This window comes from Ixodes scapularis, unplaced genomic scaffold (assembly GCF_016920785.2).
Source record: "Ixodes scapularis isolate PalLabHiFi unplaced genomic scaffold, ASM1692078v2 PGA_scaffold1__304_contigs__length_218370807, whole genome shotgun sequence".
NCBI classification, from domain to species: Eukaryota; Metazoa; Arthropoda; class Arachnida; order Ixodida; family Ixodidae; genus Ixodes; species Ixodes scapularis.
In genome coordinates, this window is record NW_024609846.1 from 159,745,659 (window position 1) to 159,766,143 (window position 20,485).

A 20,485-nucleotide genomic window follows, 5' to 3' on the forward strand; every position below is an offset into this window, starting at 1 on the left:
ATAAATTATGTATTTCAGCGGAAAGAAAACCATGGTCATTACGACGTAAACTAAAAGCCGCTACACCACACGCTAACATAACGGTATACTTAACTGTAGTGCGCCCCATACTTGAATATGCAAGCATAGTATGAGACCCATATAGACCCTGCAACCTAAATTCGAGAACCGTGTTGCTGATTCGAGGTTAGAAAGTACGGGCGAACCTTCTACGTCGATTGTTCCAGAAGCCCACGCATGTACGAAGGGGGCTCCGCGTAGCAAGTCGCAGTCAGTCTCGCCCCAGCTTTCGATCCTGCTGTTACGCCGACCTCGACGCCGGGACGCTGTGTTGTTATCGTCTGTTTCCTTTTCGTTTTGGGCAAAAGTTCGCCCCATTCAACATTTCAGTTTCCTCGGTTATCTTTTGTTTCGTCACCTCGTCATTCGTGACAATGTGAAGACAGTTTACGCAAGAGTAACTTATGGCTAACTTTGTTGAACGCTTTAGACATATCAAAATATATTGAGTCGGCTTTTTTCGATTAGCCACAACTGGTGCAGAGAAGTCTAAAAATGTGCACAAATTAGTCTCGACTGACCTACCACTCAAAAAACCTTGCTGCAACGAGGTTATTTTCTGTCGGAAATAAAAAAGCTTTCTTTTACAGATGCTCAGTTGCAGCTGGACAAACATGCCACTCAGATTCTTCTACTCCACCCACCAGATCGCGGTCCTGGGTTACGCCTGGTCATCCCCGGTGCCCTTGCACCAAACCCACCAAACCAACGCGGATTTCTTGTCGTATGTGATCACAAATTTCTACTTCCACGTGGATGAACTCTTATCGCCATGGGATGAGTGGACAAGTGACCACCGGCTGATACTTCACCTACCAACACTGGATCCGTCTTTCTTCGGATGCACGCCATTACTTCCGTTATAGAAATCATAAGCCATCGACGCAGCCATTCCTCTTCAGTAGGCTTGGTGGCAGCTAGACAAGCATGCCACTAAGATTCTTCTATTTCACCCTCCAGATCGCGGTCCTGAGTTACACCTGGTCATCCCCGGTGCCCTTGCACCAAACCAACGCGGATTTCTTGTCGTATTTGATCACAGATTTCTACTTCCACGTGGATGAACTCTTATCACCATGGGATGAGTGGACAAGTGATTACGGCTGATACTTCACCTACCAACACTGGATCCGTCTTTCTTCGGATGCACGCCATTACTTCCGTTAGAGAAATCATAAAGCCATCGACGCAGCCATTCCTCTTCAGTGGGCTTGGTGGCAGCTAGACGAGCATGCCACTAAGATTCTTCTATTTCACCCTCCAGAGAGAGTTTGTTTCTTTGTATGACACTTTAAGTCTGACGAGCGCTCACCTCCGCTGCTACCGGGCCCACTGGGTAGTATTTTTTTCTGCTTTTCCTGCCTTGCTGTCATGGTACAGAATATTTGTTTTGTCCTTACTGTTGCGCTGTGGCGATATCAAGTTTAACCCTGTCCCTGAAGCGGAGATTCTCCTTCAGCAAATTCTACCTGGGCGAACACAAATTGCTGAAGACGTCTCTTCTATAAAGCGCAGACAAGAGGCTGTGGATGCGAAATTTGGGGGCTTTGAATCCCTACTTGTTGCAATCGATTCAAGTGTGTCCCAGATATCTTATCTTGCTATGCGAGTTCAGCGTCTAGATGAAAAAAGTGCTCTTCTCGAGATAACTGTCTCCCCACTCGTAAATAGGAATGATGAATTATAAAATTGTTCTCGTAGAAATAACTTGGTGGTGTGTGGCTTACTAGAGCCCGAGAACAAATCCCCTGAGTCTTTACTTGATAGCGTATCTGCACTGCTGTCTTCAAAATTGTCTGTCCATTGGGATGACATTAAACGCTGTCATCGCCTTGGTTTAATTAGAGTGGGCGGAATCAGACCAGTAATATTTAAGTTGATTGATTTTCGAGACAAAATGCAAGTTCTCAAAAACGCTCACAAACTGAAAAGCACTCGAATATTTATCAACGAGGATTCTCGCCACGGATTCGAAACATTTGAAATGAGCTATGGTCCGGCTTTGCCGCGCTTAGAGGGAACGGATCTAGGGTTAGCCGGCGTTACGACCATATCCTTGTTGATAACGTCCGGTACTAATGGGATGCTACGAATGACAAACTTGTGAAAGCTCCTCACCCGCGGTCCAGCCCGAACGTGCAAACTGATACGTAGCGAATAAATCGTTTTCTGTATTAAATATCAATGCTAAAAGCCTTTGTCCAAAAACAACCGAGTTTTCGTGCCTTGTACCTTCATACTCACCGCACGTCATATGCGTTATCGAAAATTGGTTACATGATGGTATTCTTGACTGTGAATTCGCACCTCCCGGTTACAGTGTAGCACGCAATGAGAGATCCTCTAGAGGCGGTGGTGTTGCATTATATTTTAAAACTGGTCTCAGCCATTCTGTTCTTCCGAGCTTACCTAACACCGAGTCCTTGTGGTGTAAAGTGCGGCTTGCTAAGTTCGTTCTTGTTATCGGTGCTACTTATAGAACTCCTGGCTCCTTTCTTCAAGGTATCGAGGACGTCTGTGATTACATACAAAAAATATAATCTAGCTAGCTCTAAGCTCGTGTTTTTGGGAGATTTCAATGCACCAGATATTAACTGGAAAACACTTGTGGCTGGATCCCGAGAAAGGACCATCTGTGATGCTCTTGTGGACAGGACTGTGTCATTTGATCTAAATCAGATAGCAAAAACGCATACCAGAGACACTTCTATCCTCGATCTTGTTTATCTTAGTCATGATGTCACACAATTGGGTTAAGATTGCGAAGCAATTTATTGAATTTAAGATCATAAAGCAGTTTTAGCTACACTCAATTCTCATATCAATCATATGAGTCCTGAATCGTCCCGGTCCTCGAGTTTAACAGGGCTGACGATTCATCTATAATTGATGAGCTAAGTTTTTGTTTTGATTATTTTTATGATATAATTGCGGGCTTTGATGTTTACACGCTGCTTAATTATATTAATGTTTTATAGATAAATGTATAAACAATTTTGTACCTGTTAAAAAAAAAAAAATCCGACACAGCCGTGGATTACGAGAGATGTCTTGCAGATAATGTGGAGAGTAAAAAAGAAAACGCTCGATGAAACAGAATGCAAACCCTGCTGATAAAGCTCCGTTTAAAAGTCTAAAAACCACTTTGAAAGAAAAGACAGCTAAAACAAAATATTTTAACATAACACCTTCTTAATTTATGACATCAAATCGTGCCAAATTTTGGAGGTCTATCCTTCCAAAATCTGACAATTTTCAAAGTTTTATTATCGAGGGTTAATGTCTCAACGAACCAGCAGTGATTCCCAACTGTTTCAACCACTTCTTTACATCAGTATTTAGTCATGATAATGGAGATATCTCTCAGTTTACTTTTGATAGCACGTGCCCAGCCTTACCTGACGTTGAGATAAGTACACCTGGTATTTTTTATCTACTTCTAAAAAGGAATTCCAAGGAGAGCCCTGGTCTTGATGGGATACCCAATTCTTTTCTCCGCCGGTATTCACTTTGGACGTCCAAACGCTTGTCTATAATTTTTGAGAAGGAGAAGAGAATAGATAGTGCTATGGAGCATGTTTGAGAAATCAGCCATCACTGCAATATTACCACGGCTAAGGAAGTCAGCTAAAATTATCCTGTTGTTCAAACCGGGTAACAATCAGGTGGTTGCGAACTTTAGTCCAATTTCACTAACTTCTTTTTCCTGCAAACTGCTTGAACATATAGTTCATAAACATATATCTGAGTACATAGAGGCTAATTTAATTTTCTGTCCACCACAGCATGGTTTTCGCCATGGCTACTCTACCTCTACCCAGCTTCTTTAGTTCACTCATGGCATTCCTTTTTTTAGATAAAAGAGGACAACTAGATGCCATCTTTATTGATTACTCTAAAGCCTTCGACAAAGTGCCACATTCTAAGCTACTTCAAAAACTGCTGATAATAATTAAACAACGAGTAATTAATCAATTGGATTGCTGATTATTTGAAAGATAGATCTCCAGTTCGTCTCCTATAATAATATTTATTCTAGCAACATCCCGGTTAGTTCTGGCGTCCCACACGTATCTTTATTAGGACCCTTCTTTATTCTACTCCACATTAATGATGTCGTAAACCATCTTCCAGTCAAAATTTGTCGTTATGTCGATGATTGTGTTTTATATAATGAGATCAATTCAGTACAGGATCACAACATGCGAAATGACTCATTCTCACAATTTCTTAGTTGGAGCCAGAAGTGGCAGATGGAGATTAACTTCGACAAAACTGTGTTTATGTCATTCACAAACAAAAAGATGTCGTCTATTTTTAGCTATGGCATTTTTAATGTGATCCTGTGTCACGTTTATGCATATAAGTACTTCAGAATTTTATTTACCCTATCTCTTAATCGGGAAATCCCTCTTAATCAGTAGTCATATTTATCCTCGTGCACTACAAAAACTGGGGTATGTTAAAAGAACTTTGAAATCTTCAACCAAATAAGTTAAAATAACCGCTTATACGACCTTAATTAGACCTACTTTGAAATATGAGGCTGTAGTCTGGTACACGCATTTTAAGGGTGACTTTAGCCTGCTTGACAAAATACAGTCTAAAGCTATCAGATTTATTTGTAACCGCTACGACCGCAAGTTTTCCCCCACTTCATCCATGCTTCATGTAGGACTAGGGTACTTGGCTACTAGACGCAAAGTTTAACGTCTTAAGTTCCTAAATAACATAGTTAATAATAACGGTGTGCTTGATCGTTATAGTTTTATTGATTTTACTACTGAATCCCCGCACTCGTAATTCTCATCCCTAAACATTGTACCATATCAATGTCACCTTAATTGTTTTAAATTATCTTTCTTTCCTAGAACTACTGAAAACTGGAACAGTATTGACGGTCCGACTTGTTTACTTGATTTTGATAAATTTTCTGATGCACTTTAGCCTGTTTTGTGCATACTAGGGTGTGCATACTACATATAACCCTTCTTTTTTACTTAATGATATGATTCCTTCTATAACCCTTCTATTTTACTTATTGATGTGTCTTTTTAGGGTGTGTTTCATTACCTATGACGCTCTCTGTGTGTGTGTTTAAAGGGTTATGATACGAAAATGAAACGGATGGATTATTCATGAAATGGAATGCTCATAGGCTACTTAGTATATAAACCAACTTTCTGGATTTTTAGAGCTCTGGTAATAGCAATATTCAAGTTACGAATTTTTATCATTTTCATCTGGCGACCAAGCAACACTGCCCAACTTAGTCACACCATTGTGTCCATAAACCACGTGACCATGAACACTCTCTCATTCTAGGCGCCCCCATAATCGCCCAAGCTCTCCTCGCCGCGCTACTGATGGTACAATCAAAATCACTCATGCAACTCGGTAACCCAAAAGCTACTCTCGCTCTCGCCCCCGGCCCGTTGACCTTCCACTCTGGATGCGCCTGCGAGATCTACCCGGACGACGGTGACCACGGCGAGTTCGTTCGTAACTCGTCATCGCTGGAGCTGGTCGCCAGCGGGTCGCAGTCAAAATGAACAGCTTTAAACATCTGTTGATAGCAATCACTCTCATCGCTGCTGCGATCAATGTCGAACACTTTGACAAGGCGAGCGATGCCGTAGACGTGATCGTCACAGACCGCATGTTCGAAATGTGGAAGGTAAACGAGGAAGCTGAGGCTCGAGACGCCAAGAGAGCCAAGTCTGGGAGTGCGTGCAAGGAGACGCCGCGCTGGAGGCTGGCTACGTAGACAGCCTCCCGCTCCGCCCGAATCCGCCCCTCCGAGGGGCCCGCATATAAATCGATGTATCCACAAAACTATCGCGCCATTTTCAAACCAAATTTAGCAGGATTATAGGAACATACAATGAGTCTTAGCAGTATAGTTATGCCATATTTTATTTTTGGCAGGTCATAACCCCTTTAATTGCAATGTATATGTTATTCCCACTCTTGCAACGACCTTTCTTAAGGTCGCAGTTTTTCGAAATAAAATAAAATAAAATACTGCGCTTGAAAATTTTCGTGAATATATACAATGACAAAAACTGCTGGTGTCGTTAATTTGAAAACTCTAGTAAATACAATAAAATATATTCGTTCTCGAAAATTGTGATTTAAAGCTACATTTGAGGAGTTCTACACTTATACGCGATAAAAAAATTCGACAAACACCTCGTGCCCTTTTGTTTTTCTATCTTCTTAATAAGACAACATCAATATCGCTTTATATCAATGGCATTTGCACAAAATGGGATCTAGTGGCGCAAGTGAGTGTTTGCGCCTCCCTATTCGCGACGCTATAATTATCTCTAACAACATAACACATAACATATGTTAAACCAGAGGAAAGAATAGTATATTAACTTTCAAACAAAGTCACTAATAATTTTTCGTTATTTAGAATCAGATAATTCGCGAGCTGCCAAAAGGACCTCAATTCCCAGATTCAGTGTGACCGTGGCCTTAAATGAAGTCATAACCAACCGTTTTTTGATATTAACAACTCCTAAAATGCACCATAAAATGGCTTCTCAACAAGTTGTCTCCTGATCTGGTATTCTGTTTGGCAGGTAAAAACTATATATACATTTTTTTTTAAATTTAGTTATTAACTGCAGGGTGACAGCGATTTCAATCCAATTTGGACCTCAGTTATACAAGGGTGAGATGCTGCCGGCACGTAAGAGTGGGCACAAAAATAATATCGTAAGAGAAAAACAAAAACCCTGGAAATTAGGGATTGCTGCTTCCTTCACCTTTCTTTTTGTACGTTTTTTCTTCTCCCACACTTTTATTTTTATTTTATTTATTAATCTTATCATGACGCGCATACTTCCAAAATCTATTTCTGCTTACCGCTGATCATAAAATAATGCAAGTTTTGCCGTATTAATTAAAGGACTCGGACGAAGCTCCGCATAATGAAGTCGGCCACGGGGGGGGATTGCGCACACGTCGAACGTGTTCCCCAACGCAACATGTTCAACGAGCAAGAAGACATTTTTAAAAGTTCACTGCCAAACTGCAAGGCTTTGGAGTCTCGCCGGTTCGGGTCAACACGCGCGGCGTAGGCTTATCGGCGGCGAAAACACTGCTGGAAATCCTCTGAGAGCTAATTAAGCTAGGGAGCCAAGTCCTTCGCCAGTTCCGATACGAGGGCCAGAGATTTACTTTTTTCTGTGTAGCCGAATACATCCAGGTAACGAGCGTGGTCACTCTGAAAATAAAGGTCTGCTAGAACAGCAGTAACTATATTCATTTACTCTTGACTTACCGAGTTTTCTAGTTAGTTGTACTTTGGGCATTGCTACTTATAAGAATAAAGCTATGTTCCTGTTTTATGTTTAATACTCCGACCTTAGGCGTTGGTTGATATATGGCTAGAGGCTTGAGCTGTAGTTGTAGTTCAGAAACCATTTTCTTACTACTGCCCGAGATCTAGGTACAACGTTCTTTCAGGAAACTAAATTATTCAAGAAAATGCGTGAAAAAAGGTACATAGGTACAAAATAAAAAATTAGTTTTCGAATACATTAATGCTGTCCTTTCGTTTTTGGATACAAAAATTAAATATATATTACTAAAAAAACTCTTTCGTTTGAGAATGCAGCTGTCCGGAACTGCACGGAGTGGAGACTAACCCAGGTCATTCGGACTGCCCCCCTCCCCCCCCCCCCCCCCTTCCGCCCATTGAAGATAGAAGGCTTTGCTTTCTTTCGCTACACACACACACAAAAAAAGCTGTCTTTGCTTGTCTGCCGTGACGGCCAGCAATAAATGTCTTAACACGCAAGACGTAGTATCTCACTGACTCACACGTGCAATACATTGACCGACAATTGCAGGTAGTTCATTTAACAAGAAAAAGAAGTGTTCCACTCTTTTTTAAACAATAACGGCATATTTACAGATATAAATTGAAAATATAGTTGAATTCTGACCGAATTTTCTATTTAGGAACCACGAAAGAGTACGCGGGGTTTGTTTAAAAAATGTTAATATATTTTTTGGTGTTTCGAATTTTGTTCGACACCCCGATGGCTTTTTGCTGCATCTGTTTCATGCTTTACATGTGGACAGAAGGCACTACTTTTTTTTGTTTATTTGCAACTTCACGAACCAACGCTTCCGTGCATTACTATTTGAAGCTCGAGCTCAGTTGTAACAAAAAATTGCGATCAGAATAGCGTTATGTGAGTCTGCGTCTTACGCGAGGCACGAGTGGGACGAACGCTACGGCATGAGATGACATGAAAAGGTATGCGACGATGGAAGGACAAGAAGTGAGGTAGCACCCACTTCGTGAACACAGACGGAACTTGAGAACCTTTTACGTGTGCTTCGTAAATGGGGAAGGATACAGGCTCCACGTTGGACGATTTCCCTGAGCTCCTTGAAACGTCCGTTGGCTACTCACTCCTGTGCAGGTCTTCGAAATTGGCCGCTCTGCCTGCAAAAAACGAAGTAATTGTTTTTCGACATAACACATACAGGTTTTTAAGCCTGTGCCCATAATTGCTTTATTGTAAGCACATGATAATTTGCGGTATGCTTGTCGCGTCTCAGAAATAATAAAATGAAAACAATTTTCGTTTATTGCGCTCGATTTCGTTGAGCAGGTTTTTGAGTGAGCGTATAAATATGACCTAAATGGTGCAAACCATTGAACGTACAAACCAGGTTCATCTAGGTTATGAATGATGAAGCTTCGGTGACACTTGCGGCAGCAGAAAAAATAAAATAAATGGTATAGTTAATGATAAGCTGCCCAATGCATCAGCTGAGCGCCATTGAAATTCATTTCTAAACATCCTCAAGGTTCGGATTTAGTTATTTTTCGGTAACTTTAATATTTTAGATATTCAATCAGGAGATGTAGTTCTGAATGTTCTGAGATATTGAACTGATCATGCATTCCCCGGTTTTTCCATGAAAAAAATAATTATATATGTGTATATATATATATATATATATATATATATATATATATATATTATATATGTATATATATATATAATTATATATGTATATATATATATATATATATATATATATATATATATATATATATATATATATATATATATATATATATATATATATATATATATATATATATATATATATATACACATATATAATTATTTTTTTCATGGAAAAACCGGGGAATGCATGATCAGTTCAATATCTCAGAACATTCATAACTACATCTCCTGATTGAATATCTAAAATATTAAAGTTACCGAAAAATAACTAAATCCGAACCTTGAGGATGTTTAGAAATGAATTTCAATTGCGCTCAGCTGATGCATTGGGCAGCTTATCATTAACTATACCATTTATTTTATTTTTTCGGGACAATTTTATCTGAGAGATGCATACAAATGGAGCATAGTACTAAGAAAAAATACGCTCTGAAGAAATGGAGTACACTAAAATATACATTGCCCTTTCGTATGCATTGATTGCCTAACAAACATTATTTCCGCTCTTTGTCTCCAACGATTGTTGATTTTGCTAGTTTCAGTGACGTGTCGCGTCTAACTGTACTTTACCATATTTTAGGCAACATTTGGGCACCGATTTGGACCCTCTAATGACAAGTGCGCGGTTTACCTGTCATAGCTACGTTAAGGTGTCAACTGACCGGGGTTCCCGGAACCTGGGGGGAAGTGAGGGCGGTCGCCCACGCAGGTTCTAAACCAGTGGGGACATGCCCCCACACTCAAAGCTGTTCCGACCGCCCCCGCTCCCCTCTTCTCCCCTCCCACCACCCCTGCGCACCGTCCAGTATATACAAAAAAAAATATTTTGTATGACCAGAAGTAGAAGGAAAAGTGCGGGTTTTTAATATTGTGCATGGTGTTTAATATGGTTATTTGTGTATATTCTATGTCTGTCTGTATGTATGTATTAGTAGTTGGTGACATGTATTCTTTTTCTTTTAAAGCCTTTTTACCCCGTTCGTTTGAAGTTGTCATCCATTATTTTCTAACATGCGCGTTCTCACTACTAAATCTTCAAAGATTCTATCACGCTGCAGCCTTCATTTCTCTACACTGCGCTTCGTCGGTGGTCGTTAATATATATATATCGCGAACAAAACGAATCGTACCTTATTCGCAAGTTTAACACTATGAAAGCCGGGATCAATAGACATCCCGGCATTATGTCTTCCATTCGCGCGGTGAACATACCAGATCTTCCTATATTTACGTGAGCGTACACATTCCACAGGCTATAGGCCATCGTTCTAATATTTTAAACTGATAAGGCAGCTAATAACGTGTTTTCAAAAATGCTGTAATTTTGTGTGTGTGTGCCTTTGCGTTTGCTGATTTTGACCTTCGCCGAGCTTTGGCGCCTGCTTTTTGTGGCTGCCCCTCCGTTTTCGTTCAGTCAGACTTTCCAGCGTTGTACGGGTCTTTTTCGCCCCGGCCAGGTTTACGCTGGGGGCTTATCCTTCGGGCCAGGCCCCAAGTGATCGTTTTTTGTGGCGATAACTGCGTAGAGTCTATCGTGGCGCTCTTGAAGGAGCCAGGTGTTTTGAATTTTGCATAATCTATTGACTTCATGGACCACGTGATGTAGCGAAGGTGTGTCAATATTTCGTCTCATGCAACCATTCTTGAAAATTAAGGGTCTGTCTCAGGCCGAAACCCGACAAACTTTACATATAATGTTATTAAGCTTCAAACAACCGTTTCAAGTACGTTTTTCCGCCGTATATATATATATATATATATACATACAGAGTGTTACACGAAAAGTGGACAAATTCGATATTGCAAAATCTACACGTCGCACACAAAAAAGCCTTGTGTAGTTTTGGTCCTAGGCCAGGGGCCTATTTAGGAAAATTATTAAAGTTAGGGATAATTAAGTTGTTAACTATTTTTCCGTATTCAACTTTTTAATAATCTGTTTAAAGGCATTGTTTCAATTAGAAAATTGTTGAGCATCATTGATAAACATTGATAAACACTAAATCAATAAATTGCGTGCCTTCTATCGTTGTGCAATTTATTGATTTAGTGTTTTTCGGGGATGCTCAGCAAGTTTTTACGTGAAACCAAGCCCTTAAACACAATAATAAAAATGTTAATTAGGCAAAAAGAAGTAACAATCTATTTATCCCGGAGTTTAATGATTTTCCTAAATAGGCCCCTGGCCCAGGACCAAAACGACTCCAGTTTTTTTTTTTCGTTGCGACGCGTACTTTTCGCAGCATCAGATATGTTCACTTTTCGGGAAACACTCTGTATCTATATTTATATCTAGAGAGAGAGAGAGAGATAGGTGAACTCCACGATGCGACATGAGGCCCCAAACATCGTGCCCACATATCAGATATATTTCCGGAGCCCCTTGACATCACCAGGAAGAGCTGTCTGGAGTCAGTGCTTTTTGCAGCGTCACCAGGGGGTTTACAATGAGCCCGAACATTTCCAATTTGCGCAAATTCCAACTAGTCATAACCATGATTTTCTTCGTGCGTCACTGATCTCACCGATTCAAATAGCATTGTGCCATATAAAACGGCTTGTGGCCAAGAAAGTGTGACTCGCACCTTGTGGAGGTTCGTGTGGAAGAGTGTTTCTATTGTTTTCCCGTAGGAACATTAAAGAGGCACCCTTGTATTGGGTTTTCCACTATCGGCAGAGGTGTTCTCTTCATGTTAAAGGGTTCGGTCTTTCATGAGGTCTTAGCTGTGTTTGAAGACATTGCGTGTTGTTCTTCCCACTTATGTATTTTTTTTCCTTTTGTCTAGAATTAAGTTTTGGGAATGTTTCGATTTAAACGTTAGACCTCAAAAAACATCCTAAATTATTCTTGGCTCATCGACCACACTATCAAAAGTTATTAAGCCTAGTACCATATGGCTTCCGGTGAACGGGCAATCTCTACGCTGCGTCGTGCAGGAAAAAAGTGTTAGCTGTCTGCCTCTGGTCAACGCACGACTTAACTGTTGCCTATAATCCAGTATTCGTCTCCGTGATAAAGAATTGCACTTCAGCTTCTGCCGTTCAATTACTGTTGGAGCCGACCAGAGGTAAAATAAAGACTGCTCTGGAAGCTAGTACGGTCATTAGACACTATACAGTTGAATCGGCCAAAATAATAATATTAAAAAATAAAGAAAAATACAGTCTTAATTATATAATTTTTACTAAGTTTAATATTCACTGCACTCAATTATTAAACATGTCCCCGTTTCCTGCAAGGCAGCGTTAAATGGGTGATTGCAGACTAAGCAGGCCACTCGTATTTAATAAAATAATAAATCTGATGATTCGCTTAGAGGCCTTCCTTACTATTGTAGGTGAAAGGTTGATGATACTGTATCCAGGCGGCACACCAGAGTCATGCCTAACTTGGCCCAAGTTTAGGGATTCCAGGGGCCTAACCTGGCCCTAATAAAGTTTTGCTTCAAGGCGTTTGTTTGTATCAAAGAAGTTTGGTTCGGCTATTCTGTTGATTTCTTTGGTTTTCCACATAGTTGCCAAAGTGGCAGACACGAACCAAAAGTTTCACGTATGTACCGAACAACCAGCAGTGAAGCATAATTCTGAACACTATATTATAATCTAGGCCCAAACTTGCAATGTTAAAATGGAACAACCTAAAGTGAAACCTAATTCTCGCATTTTCTCAGGAACTGAAGAGCCAAAGAGCAAGGTGAAAACCGAATATCAAGACAATAAATCTTACAACTCTGGCGCTTGTTTGGCAATTTTTCACAAAAATACTATGAATAAGGCTAAAATCTCAAACTAAGTTTGCCTTCATATATTCATGATTTCAGACAAAAACCAAACCAAACGAAAATTTGACCCAAAAAATGCGTGCTACTTAGGTGGACCCTAGCGAACGATTTCTATCTTTAAAAACAGTTCAGCGCATGCGCAGCCAAAGCTTGACGTATAGCAACTAGCGCGTGGTGGAGCGTCTAGAGCATTCTTATCCCTTCGCCATCTAGTTTTTGCTGAGTTTAGCTAAAACGTGTGTGTCTCCCGTTTATTTTTTAATTATAAAATAAAATGCCTTTCTATGAAATTTAGACTTCTATAGCAGTGTGACTCACGTTCTCCAACAATTATCAACTTGATTTTAATGACAACCTTTTAGTATGCCTTGCTCAGTCAACACAAGTTTAAAAAGGTCGCGCCTTTACCACACTCGAGTGGCAAGGGCAGCGGTAATACACAATGTGATGTGTTAGTGTGAAGAAACCGTTAGTGTGGAGTGTTAGTGTGGAGTGTGTTAGTGTGGAGACTAGATGGCACGAAGCGCCATTCAGTCTCTACATGTGTCCACACTTTCTTTGTGTTGTGCAAGGTAAGCGCGTGAGCGCTCTGGGGATGCCTTAAGGCCAGTTCACACACTTGCAACCAAGTGGAACTGGCTCAGACGAGACCGGTTTTTAAGCCTCCTGCGACGACCTAGCATGTGCTCCGCAGCTGCGCGTCCGATCCTACGCCGTCGCAAGAGGCTTAAAAACCGGTCTTATCTCAGTCAGTTCTTTCCAGCTGCAAGTGTGTGAAGGGGCCTTAAAGTGCGAAGCGCATGTGAGCAAAAAAGCGCGTTGCGCCACAGCACCGAGCGGCGCAACCATGGAAACCGTGGCTGACGCTGTCACATCACGGCGCTGCATTCAGCCACGTCATATCGACAGCGGCGTTTGCTATAGTTAGGCCGCTCGGTGGCGCGACGCGACGCGCCGGGGTTTTTGTTTGCATGTGTTTCAACGCTTTACTCGTGTTTACCGTCTACTGCGCTTGCATTCTGAATACGAATTTCTCAAACGTTGTTCTGACGGGAGACACTGTAGATAAAGCGTGTGGAAAACCGAATCATCGGAACGTGGCAGCGCCGAACAAAGCCCTGTTACCAGCTTGTGGCAAAAAAACGGCAACAGAACATTTTGCGGAAAAGAAGTCTGCATTCTATATTTCTGCTTTTCATTCGCTTTCTGTTTAACCCCTCCTGGAATAATACGGAGGCACTCGAGGAAGAGGCTCGGCTGGCACTCTTGTCCGATCAGCGAAGAGACAAGCTAGCGCTACTTCAGCATGCGGCTGGCGTGACGTCAGTCGATTTCCGTTGCTGGCAACTAACCGGATACGGATAGGTGCCAGCCGTATAACACATTCTGTGTTAAGAAACCAGTGCCTCGAAAATACAGGTTCGTTCGCCTGGTCGCACGGACATCCCTTTACACTCGCTTATCTAAATATTTCTTCACAGATTAAGAAAATGTACGACTCCAAATAGCTAAAGTGCCCACAAAATTAACTCTGCTTGTATCTGCTCTTTGAAAATATTATAGTCCTCTAATAATTAAACAATCCTAGTCACAGAGACAAAGCGCTTAATTTCAGACAGACAGCGATTTCAGACGGCTCGTTCCGGCTACCGCGATCTTGTTTCAAGGTTCATAAACGACTCTCCAACTCACCTCCGCTCTCCCCCGTAGCCAGCATGCGCAACACTTTCAAAGCAGATGTAAGCAGTAATGAGTAACTCTTTTGTTATTCACGAAACTAGACTTGCCCGTAATGAGCTCAAACTTGCACTAAAAGTGTATATTAGCAGTGCATGCTGGCACGCCGCAGTCGTTGTTTTTCAGCAGGTCTAGATCTCCGCCGAGCTTCAGTCTTTCAGACACCTTCATATCTCTGAGGCCAACAACGATCTTATTTCTGATTATCTCGCAAGTGTGAAGTTTTTTTACACATGGAGACTGCTATCGATGATAGTGTTTTTGATATGAGAAAGGAATTTCATATTATTAGTACTGTTGATGAGCAACAACTTGCGTATAAGTAAGTATTATAGTAACCAGATTTAGGATATGGTACTTTGTGCTCTTTACCTATTTTATGGGTATAAAAAAATAGTAAGCTGGCCCGTAAGAATCAATAAATAGATCAAGCTTTAAAATCCAGCAGACATTCAACACTCTCAGAGTCAGGAACACATTTATCAAAGACCACCAACGCAAATCCAACACGCGCCGCTGTTAATTAAGTCCTGCGCACAGTCTCTCGTGTCGTCGCGGTGAAATTCACAAAGTATTTCCTCCCGCTAAAGGAGTTTCCGAGGCCAGGCGGACCAGAATACATGAGGAATAGGACGCTAATGCAGCTGGACTCGAATGCTAGAGCTGCTCTGAGGAATTAATCCGGCTAATGGGACGAGAAGCGACCGTTCAGCCCCAAGTCCATAGGGTGTGTTTTCACGCGCTTCGCTCACGTCACCGTCGGTGGTCATCTCTCGAGATCACTCCCAACAATCCTGCGCGAGGGCCGAAGCCAAAATCTGGCCGGGACAGGTATCGGCACGGATCGACGCGCGCCAAAAGGGGTATTCACACGAGGGAGAAATCCCGGGGATTTCTCCCCGGCACGCGCGCATCACGAGATAAAAACGCGAGGCTTTTGCACATCGCAAAGCCTGACGTTTTCGTCGTTGGATGCGCGTGCCGGGGAGAAATCCCCGGGATTTCTCCCTCGTGTGAATACCCCTAAAGCGAAGTGACATTGACGAGGGCGAAGCGCGTGAAAAGCGTCCCATGTGGTGGGGCAGTTAGGTAAAGCCGCCGGGTACACAAATTGCCAAGCAGCATCTCGGACACGTATTGTGATGGCAACACCAAGCCTGAACCTTGTCCAACCACTTTCTTATCGCAGAGCCGACGCAAGACCCGGCACACTTGTCCCCGGTCATGCGGTTGCCGCCATCACGGGACTGAGGTTCCGCCGACTGCGCAGAATGTCCAGCAATGTTGACGAAGTGGAGCTCGAAAAGACTGCGTCCTCCCCCGGGCCAGTGGGGAGCTCGGAGGACGAGGACGAGGCTTCAGACTCCCTGGGCGCGCTCTCTCGGCCCGTGAGGCCCCTGCCGCTCAAGGACGGCTACCTGCACGTGCTCTCCGGGGATCGGCTCTGGTTCAGGTGAAAGAGCGTGAAGCTGCTGCGCATTTCGTCACCAATGCAACGAGCGCGTGAACGTTAAGTTGAAACTTAACGTTTTACGAAAACTTGTACCTGTTAATTAAAGACTTGAGCGTGTAGGTGATCTACATTGACTTAAAACGAAAAAAACACACCCGAGGACGTGTGTTTCTTTCGTTTTAAGTCAATGTACCTGTTACTCAAGTAAATAGGAGCATTACACCCCCTGACTGCGGCGAAAGACCAAACGCCCGATGCATCGCGCTAAGGCATCTTTTATGCACCTTTTATGCTCAAAACGTATTTAAAACTGAGCGAACGAATGAAATTGAATTATGGAGAAAGGTGAACAAAGCAAAAGAAAATGTTAGCCTGCCCGGCTTTGACCCCAGTGACTTCGGATGACGGCAGGTACAGTGCACCCCAAACCATGGACCTACTGGATTTTCGACATAGAGTATATATACTGCATGTCCAAGATGCGACAGGTCCAGGGTTCTGTCGGTTACAATAAATTAACGAAGAGGGGAGACGCGTCTTTTTTAAGAGCAGATATATGTTTTTAAAAAGAACGCTATTCTCCTAAGATAAAATGAAAACACAGGTAAATCGACAAAAACAAAATAAGAAGGCGTTGCGGAGAATAGTTGTTTCCCTCTTAAGAAAGTGCCTTCCACGCGTGAATAAATAGAGGGATGAAGTGGGAAGAAGTGCGCGGCCAAGAACAGCCGCCAACCTTGCCAGAAAAGAATAACTCGCGTATCCACTAAGGTTTTGATAGGATAGCTACCTTCTGTAATTCAATAGCCAGCATTTATGTGGACAAAAAATTAACCGGGGTAGTAATTCTAGTTCGGGTGAATTTAGAGCGGCGCCAGAATTATTTCAAAAGCGGTAGTAAATTATGTAAAACATATACATGCCTTGCAAGTGACGTCACGCTAGGGAACATCTAGGGAAGAACGGGGCCCCGCACCATACTGGTGGTTGACTTCACACCGCGCGGATGCGCTTACCAGGGCGTAGGATATGCCGCTAACGGCCCGGACATGCGCTAAGATGCACCATATTTCCAACAAAGGTACCGTGAACTTTGAAAAACGTGCTGAGCTTACGATTATTACGTTTATCCAGTACGTGCAGAATTTTCCGGCATTGGTGCGATTGCGCTACGAGCAGAAAGTTTCGAAATGCCGCCGACGAAGTTTTGACGCAAAGGGAAGCCGTGTCGCCAAGAAAAGAAAAAGCTTAATTGCGCGCTTCATAATTTGACGAGCGGCTCTAGGAATCGCTTGTAGAAATATTGTTACGATTTTGCGAATTAATGGTAAAAAAACAATGTTACCGTCATAATCTTAACCCTGAGACAAGGATAAATCCAATAACGGACAAGAAACTCTCAGTGTCTCAGGGTTTATATTATGACGTTTCCTGACCGGCTCGCCTGCATACTTTCGCTTCTTGCAAAGGTTATCGTATCGCGGACGGCACAAACCGATGCCCCGGCGGCGGCGGCTCGGCGAACTTGCACGTGGGGGCCGCCGACGACCGATCGCCGTCGGGCCGGGCTCGCAGCGCGACACTCGCCCGCATTCGGCCGGGAGCCCCGAAGGTGCGCTCGAAGCGTGAAAACGGCGTTATGCAACGAAGGTCAAAGGCCATACACACTACGAACGAGCAAAATGCCGATGCAAAGGCGTGCGCGAACGTAAACAACGATAGATAAGTGCCGTCGTTCGCCGCTATGAAATGCGTCCTGCAAACTCGATGAACCGCGGCCGCATCCCTTTCCTGCTGCTCGTACTTTCTCTAACTTGACGGCTACTCTGTCTCGCGGGGCATGCCGACGAAACGATTGGACGATCATCGGGATACGTGGTGATTTCTACTGCCGAGCGCGGCGGAGTTTACCATTGCTCTCGCTGCGAATGGCCGTCGAGTCAACCACCAGGTGTTCGACGTCATCATGTGACGTAGGTGCAAGGCATGTATAGTATTACTCCCAAATTCAGTAAAGGGAAATTCGATGAAACGGCGTCAAGTGATTCGATGAAATGGCGTTCGATGAAATGTCCACTTATTTGATTAAATGACGTTCGATGAAATGTCCGGTTCCCTTCTTACTCAATATGTCGACTTCTACGCTGAACAGCATTTGATCTAAGGCACTGAATGGGAGTGCCATATTGTGCCTTACGAATGTTTGATGCTCTGCGTTGAGCTTTTTCAGCGAAGCAAAAGGAGTACTATTTACCTCGAAGATAGAGCAAAGCTTCGTCGCTACAGTCGTTGCCTGGTATTCGAGAGTTTTAGTAGATTGTTCCGATACCTCCGGTACCCCCATAACGACATGATGCATGCGCAAAGGCGGTGGTGGCCGGCAGAGTATCGGGTATCGTTATCAGAGTGATCGGACCAATCAACTAAAATTCTTCATTGTCGAAATCGCGAAGCTGTAGAAGTCATCATACATCTGGCAAAAACTAGAATAAGGATAGATTTATGTACGTCTTACTATACCGGCATATATTGCCAGACAATAGCTAAATAAGTTGTAACAGTAAGGTGATAATGAAATATTAAATAAGGTTTGGCTCGATAGTCTTCTTCCTTTGGTTCTGAACAGGTGGAGGGGTGCCTCGGTTGAGACGTTGCTGAATAAGAAAAAGTTTCCAATATATAAATATAAGTAATCAAGGAAAACGCAACACCAGGACAGTTATAACAACAATTAATTATAACATCAGTTAAAACAAGCAAATGTAAACGCACGTTTGCGGTGTGTACCTTTCTTGGTGCCGTTCAAAAACGCACGGAGCACGGACCGACTGCGGTTTACTCCGGTGTTCTCCAGATAGACGTCCGTTGATGATACGCGCAGCGAAGGGCAGAAAACTAAGTAAGCCGCGGGACCCATTCACAAGTTTTACTCTCACCTAAAGTTCTACGTCAGCCACAATTATTTTTTATTTGGAAAAATATCTGCTTGAGATAAGATAAGTCCTGCTGGGGTAAAAACAGGAAGACGAAAAAGGAAGACTATTACCATTCTCGAAGTGCTCGCAACAAGCTGACTCACAAAAAGGGGGACTGAGAAGCAGATAACCTGGCTGGAATTCACAAATAAAGTGGGCCAACCCTAGAAGTTGGACTACAAAAAAATAAGTAGCTATTAAAACAAGGTCAAATAAGGTAAAAAGAAGCAGGAAAAGATACATACTAATTTCTAAGGGAAAATAAGTGTGCAGCAACGAACGAGGATGCTTGTGGCAATAACATCTTCACGTATTATCGCATCTCTCTTAGTGGATTTTAGGGTAGACGGAGCGTTCTCTGCTGTTGTGACATTATAAAAATGGTCGTAGTCACTATAACCGAGATTGCCATTGTTAATTCTTGTCTGTACACTTGCCGCCTCGAGCTTCTCGAAGAGGCACACAATCACTTGGTGTCCTCTTCTCCCAGTCTTCGATCGCAAAGAAATACATAAGGACTAAAAAAAAGCGGATATATAACCCCTTTTTTTTCCTTTCTTATCTTTTTTTTATATATATATAGAAATGCTTATTTGGATCTTCTGACATTATTGTTAGGGTGTAAAAAAAATTCAGGGGCCTGGTGCTGCAGAAAAAAAGAAGGCTTTGGGGAACTGAATAGTGCCAAACCTTCCTTTACGCTGGTCATTTCGCGTGACAGTGTAAGTGCGCTCGACATTACCAAAATAAAAACAACCTTTTCTGTAGAAGCGGGTCCTGAAAAAATGTATCGGATTACGAGGAATCCGTTAAGTAAAAAATGTAAGGGAATTACTTTAAGATTACTCTAGAAATAATGTAATTATTTCGTTACTAAATTACTGCTAAATGTAAGGCATTACGAGTAATTTCGTTACTTGAAACGGATAACGTACAAGTCTGTGGCTGCGGCTGTTTTACTGCTGGGCGTTTTGAGATAACATCGAACAACTATGACCGGTGATCAACTTTAATCATGATGGAAAAAAAAATATTTTGCTGGCTCCATCCCCAGAGAAATAAAACTAACCCTTATTTAAAAAAAAAAAAAATTATCTCCGGAAAAAAAAATTGTAAGCACCCTCTCAGTCACGTGCGCGTTTTGCGTATCGCGCGATGTTGGCATTTCGGTCGGCTTCCCCAAAAAACTGCCCTGGCTACGGCTCTAAAAATCTTTACTAACAAATGAGGCATAGGAAAGATTGACAAAAACTATTAATCACCGAGCATTAGGGTTATTATTTTGAGAAACAAAATCGCAAATACGGCACATTGCGCAATAACGCTAATGATTAAAATTGTTTTCTCCGCATTAGTAAAAGTTAAAATCTTGAACCTTTGCCAGTGTGTTGCTCTGTATACAGTTCATTTGTGCATGAAATATTGTTGTCCTGATTAGCGGCAGAGCTTTCTAGGAATTGCTCACACATGGGC

General features: G+C 42.3%; 1 protein-coding gene across 2 annotated transcripts in view; it reads left to right on the plus strand.

Annotated features, from left to right (window-relative positions):
- The window catches only part of LOC8039028 (stress response protein nst1), a 298,951-nt gene that overhangs the window by 10,558 nt on the left and 267,908 nt on the right, over positions 1 to 20,485 (plus strand). For both annotated transcript variants that reach the window (XM_029995006.3, XM_040216998.1), the window contains exon 2: positions 15,774 to 16,037. In XM_029995006.3, the coding sequence (XP_029850866.2) occupies positions 15,774 to 16,037 (264 nt within the window). The remainder of the gene's footprint in view (positions 1 to 15,773; positions 16,038 to 20,485) is intronic.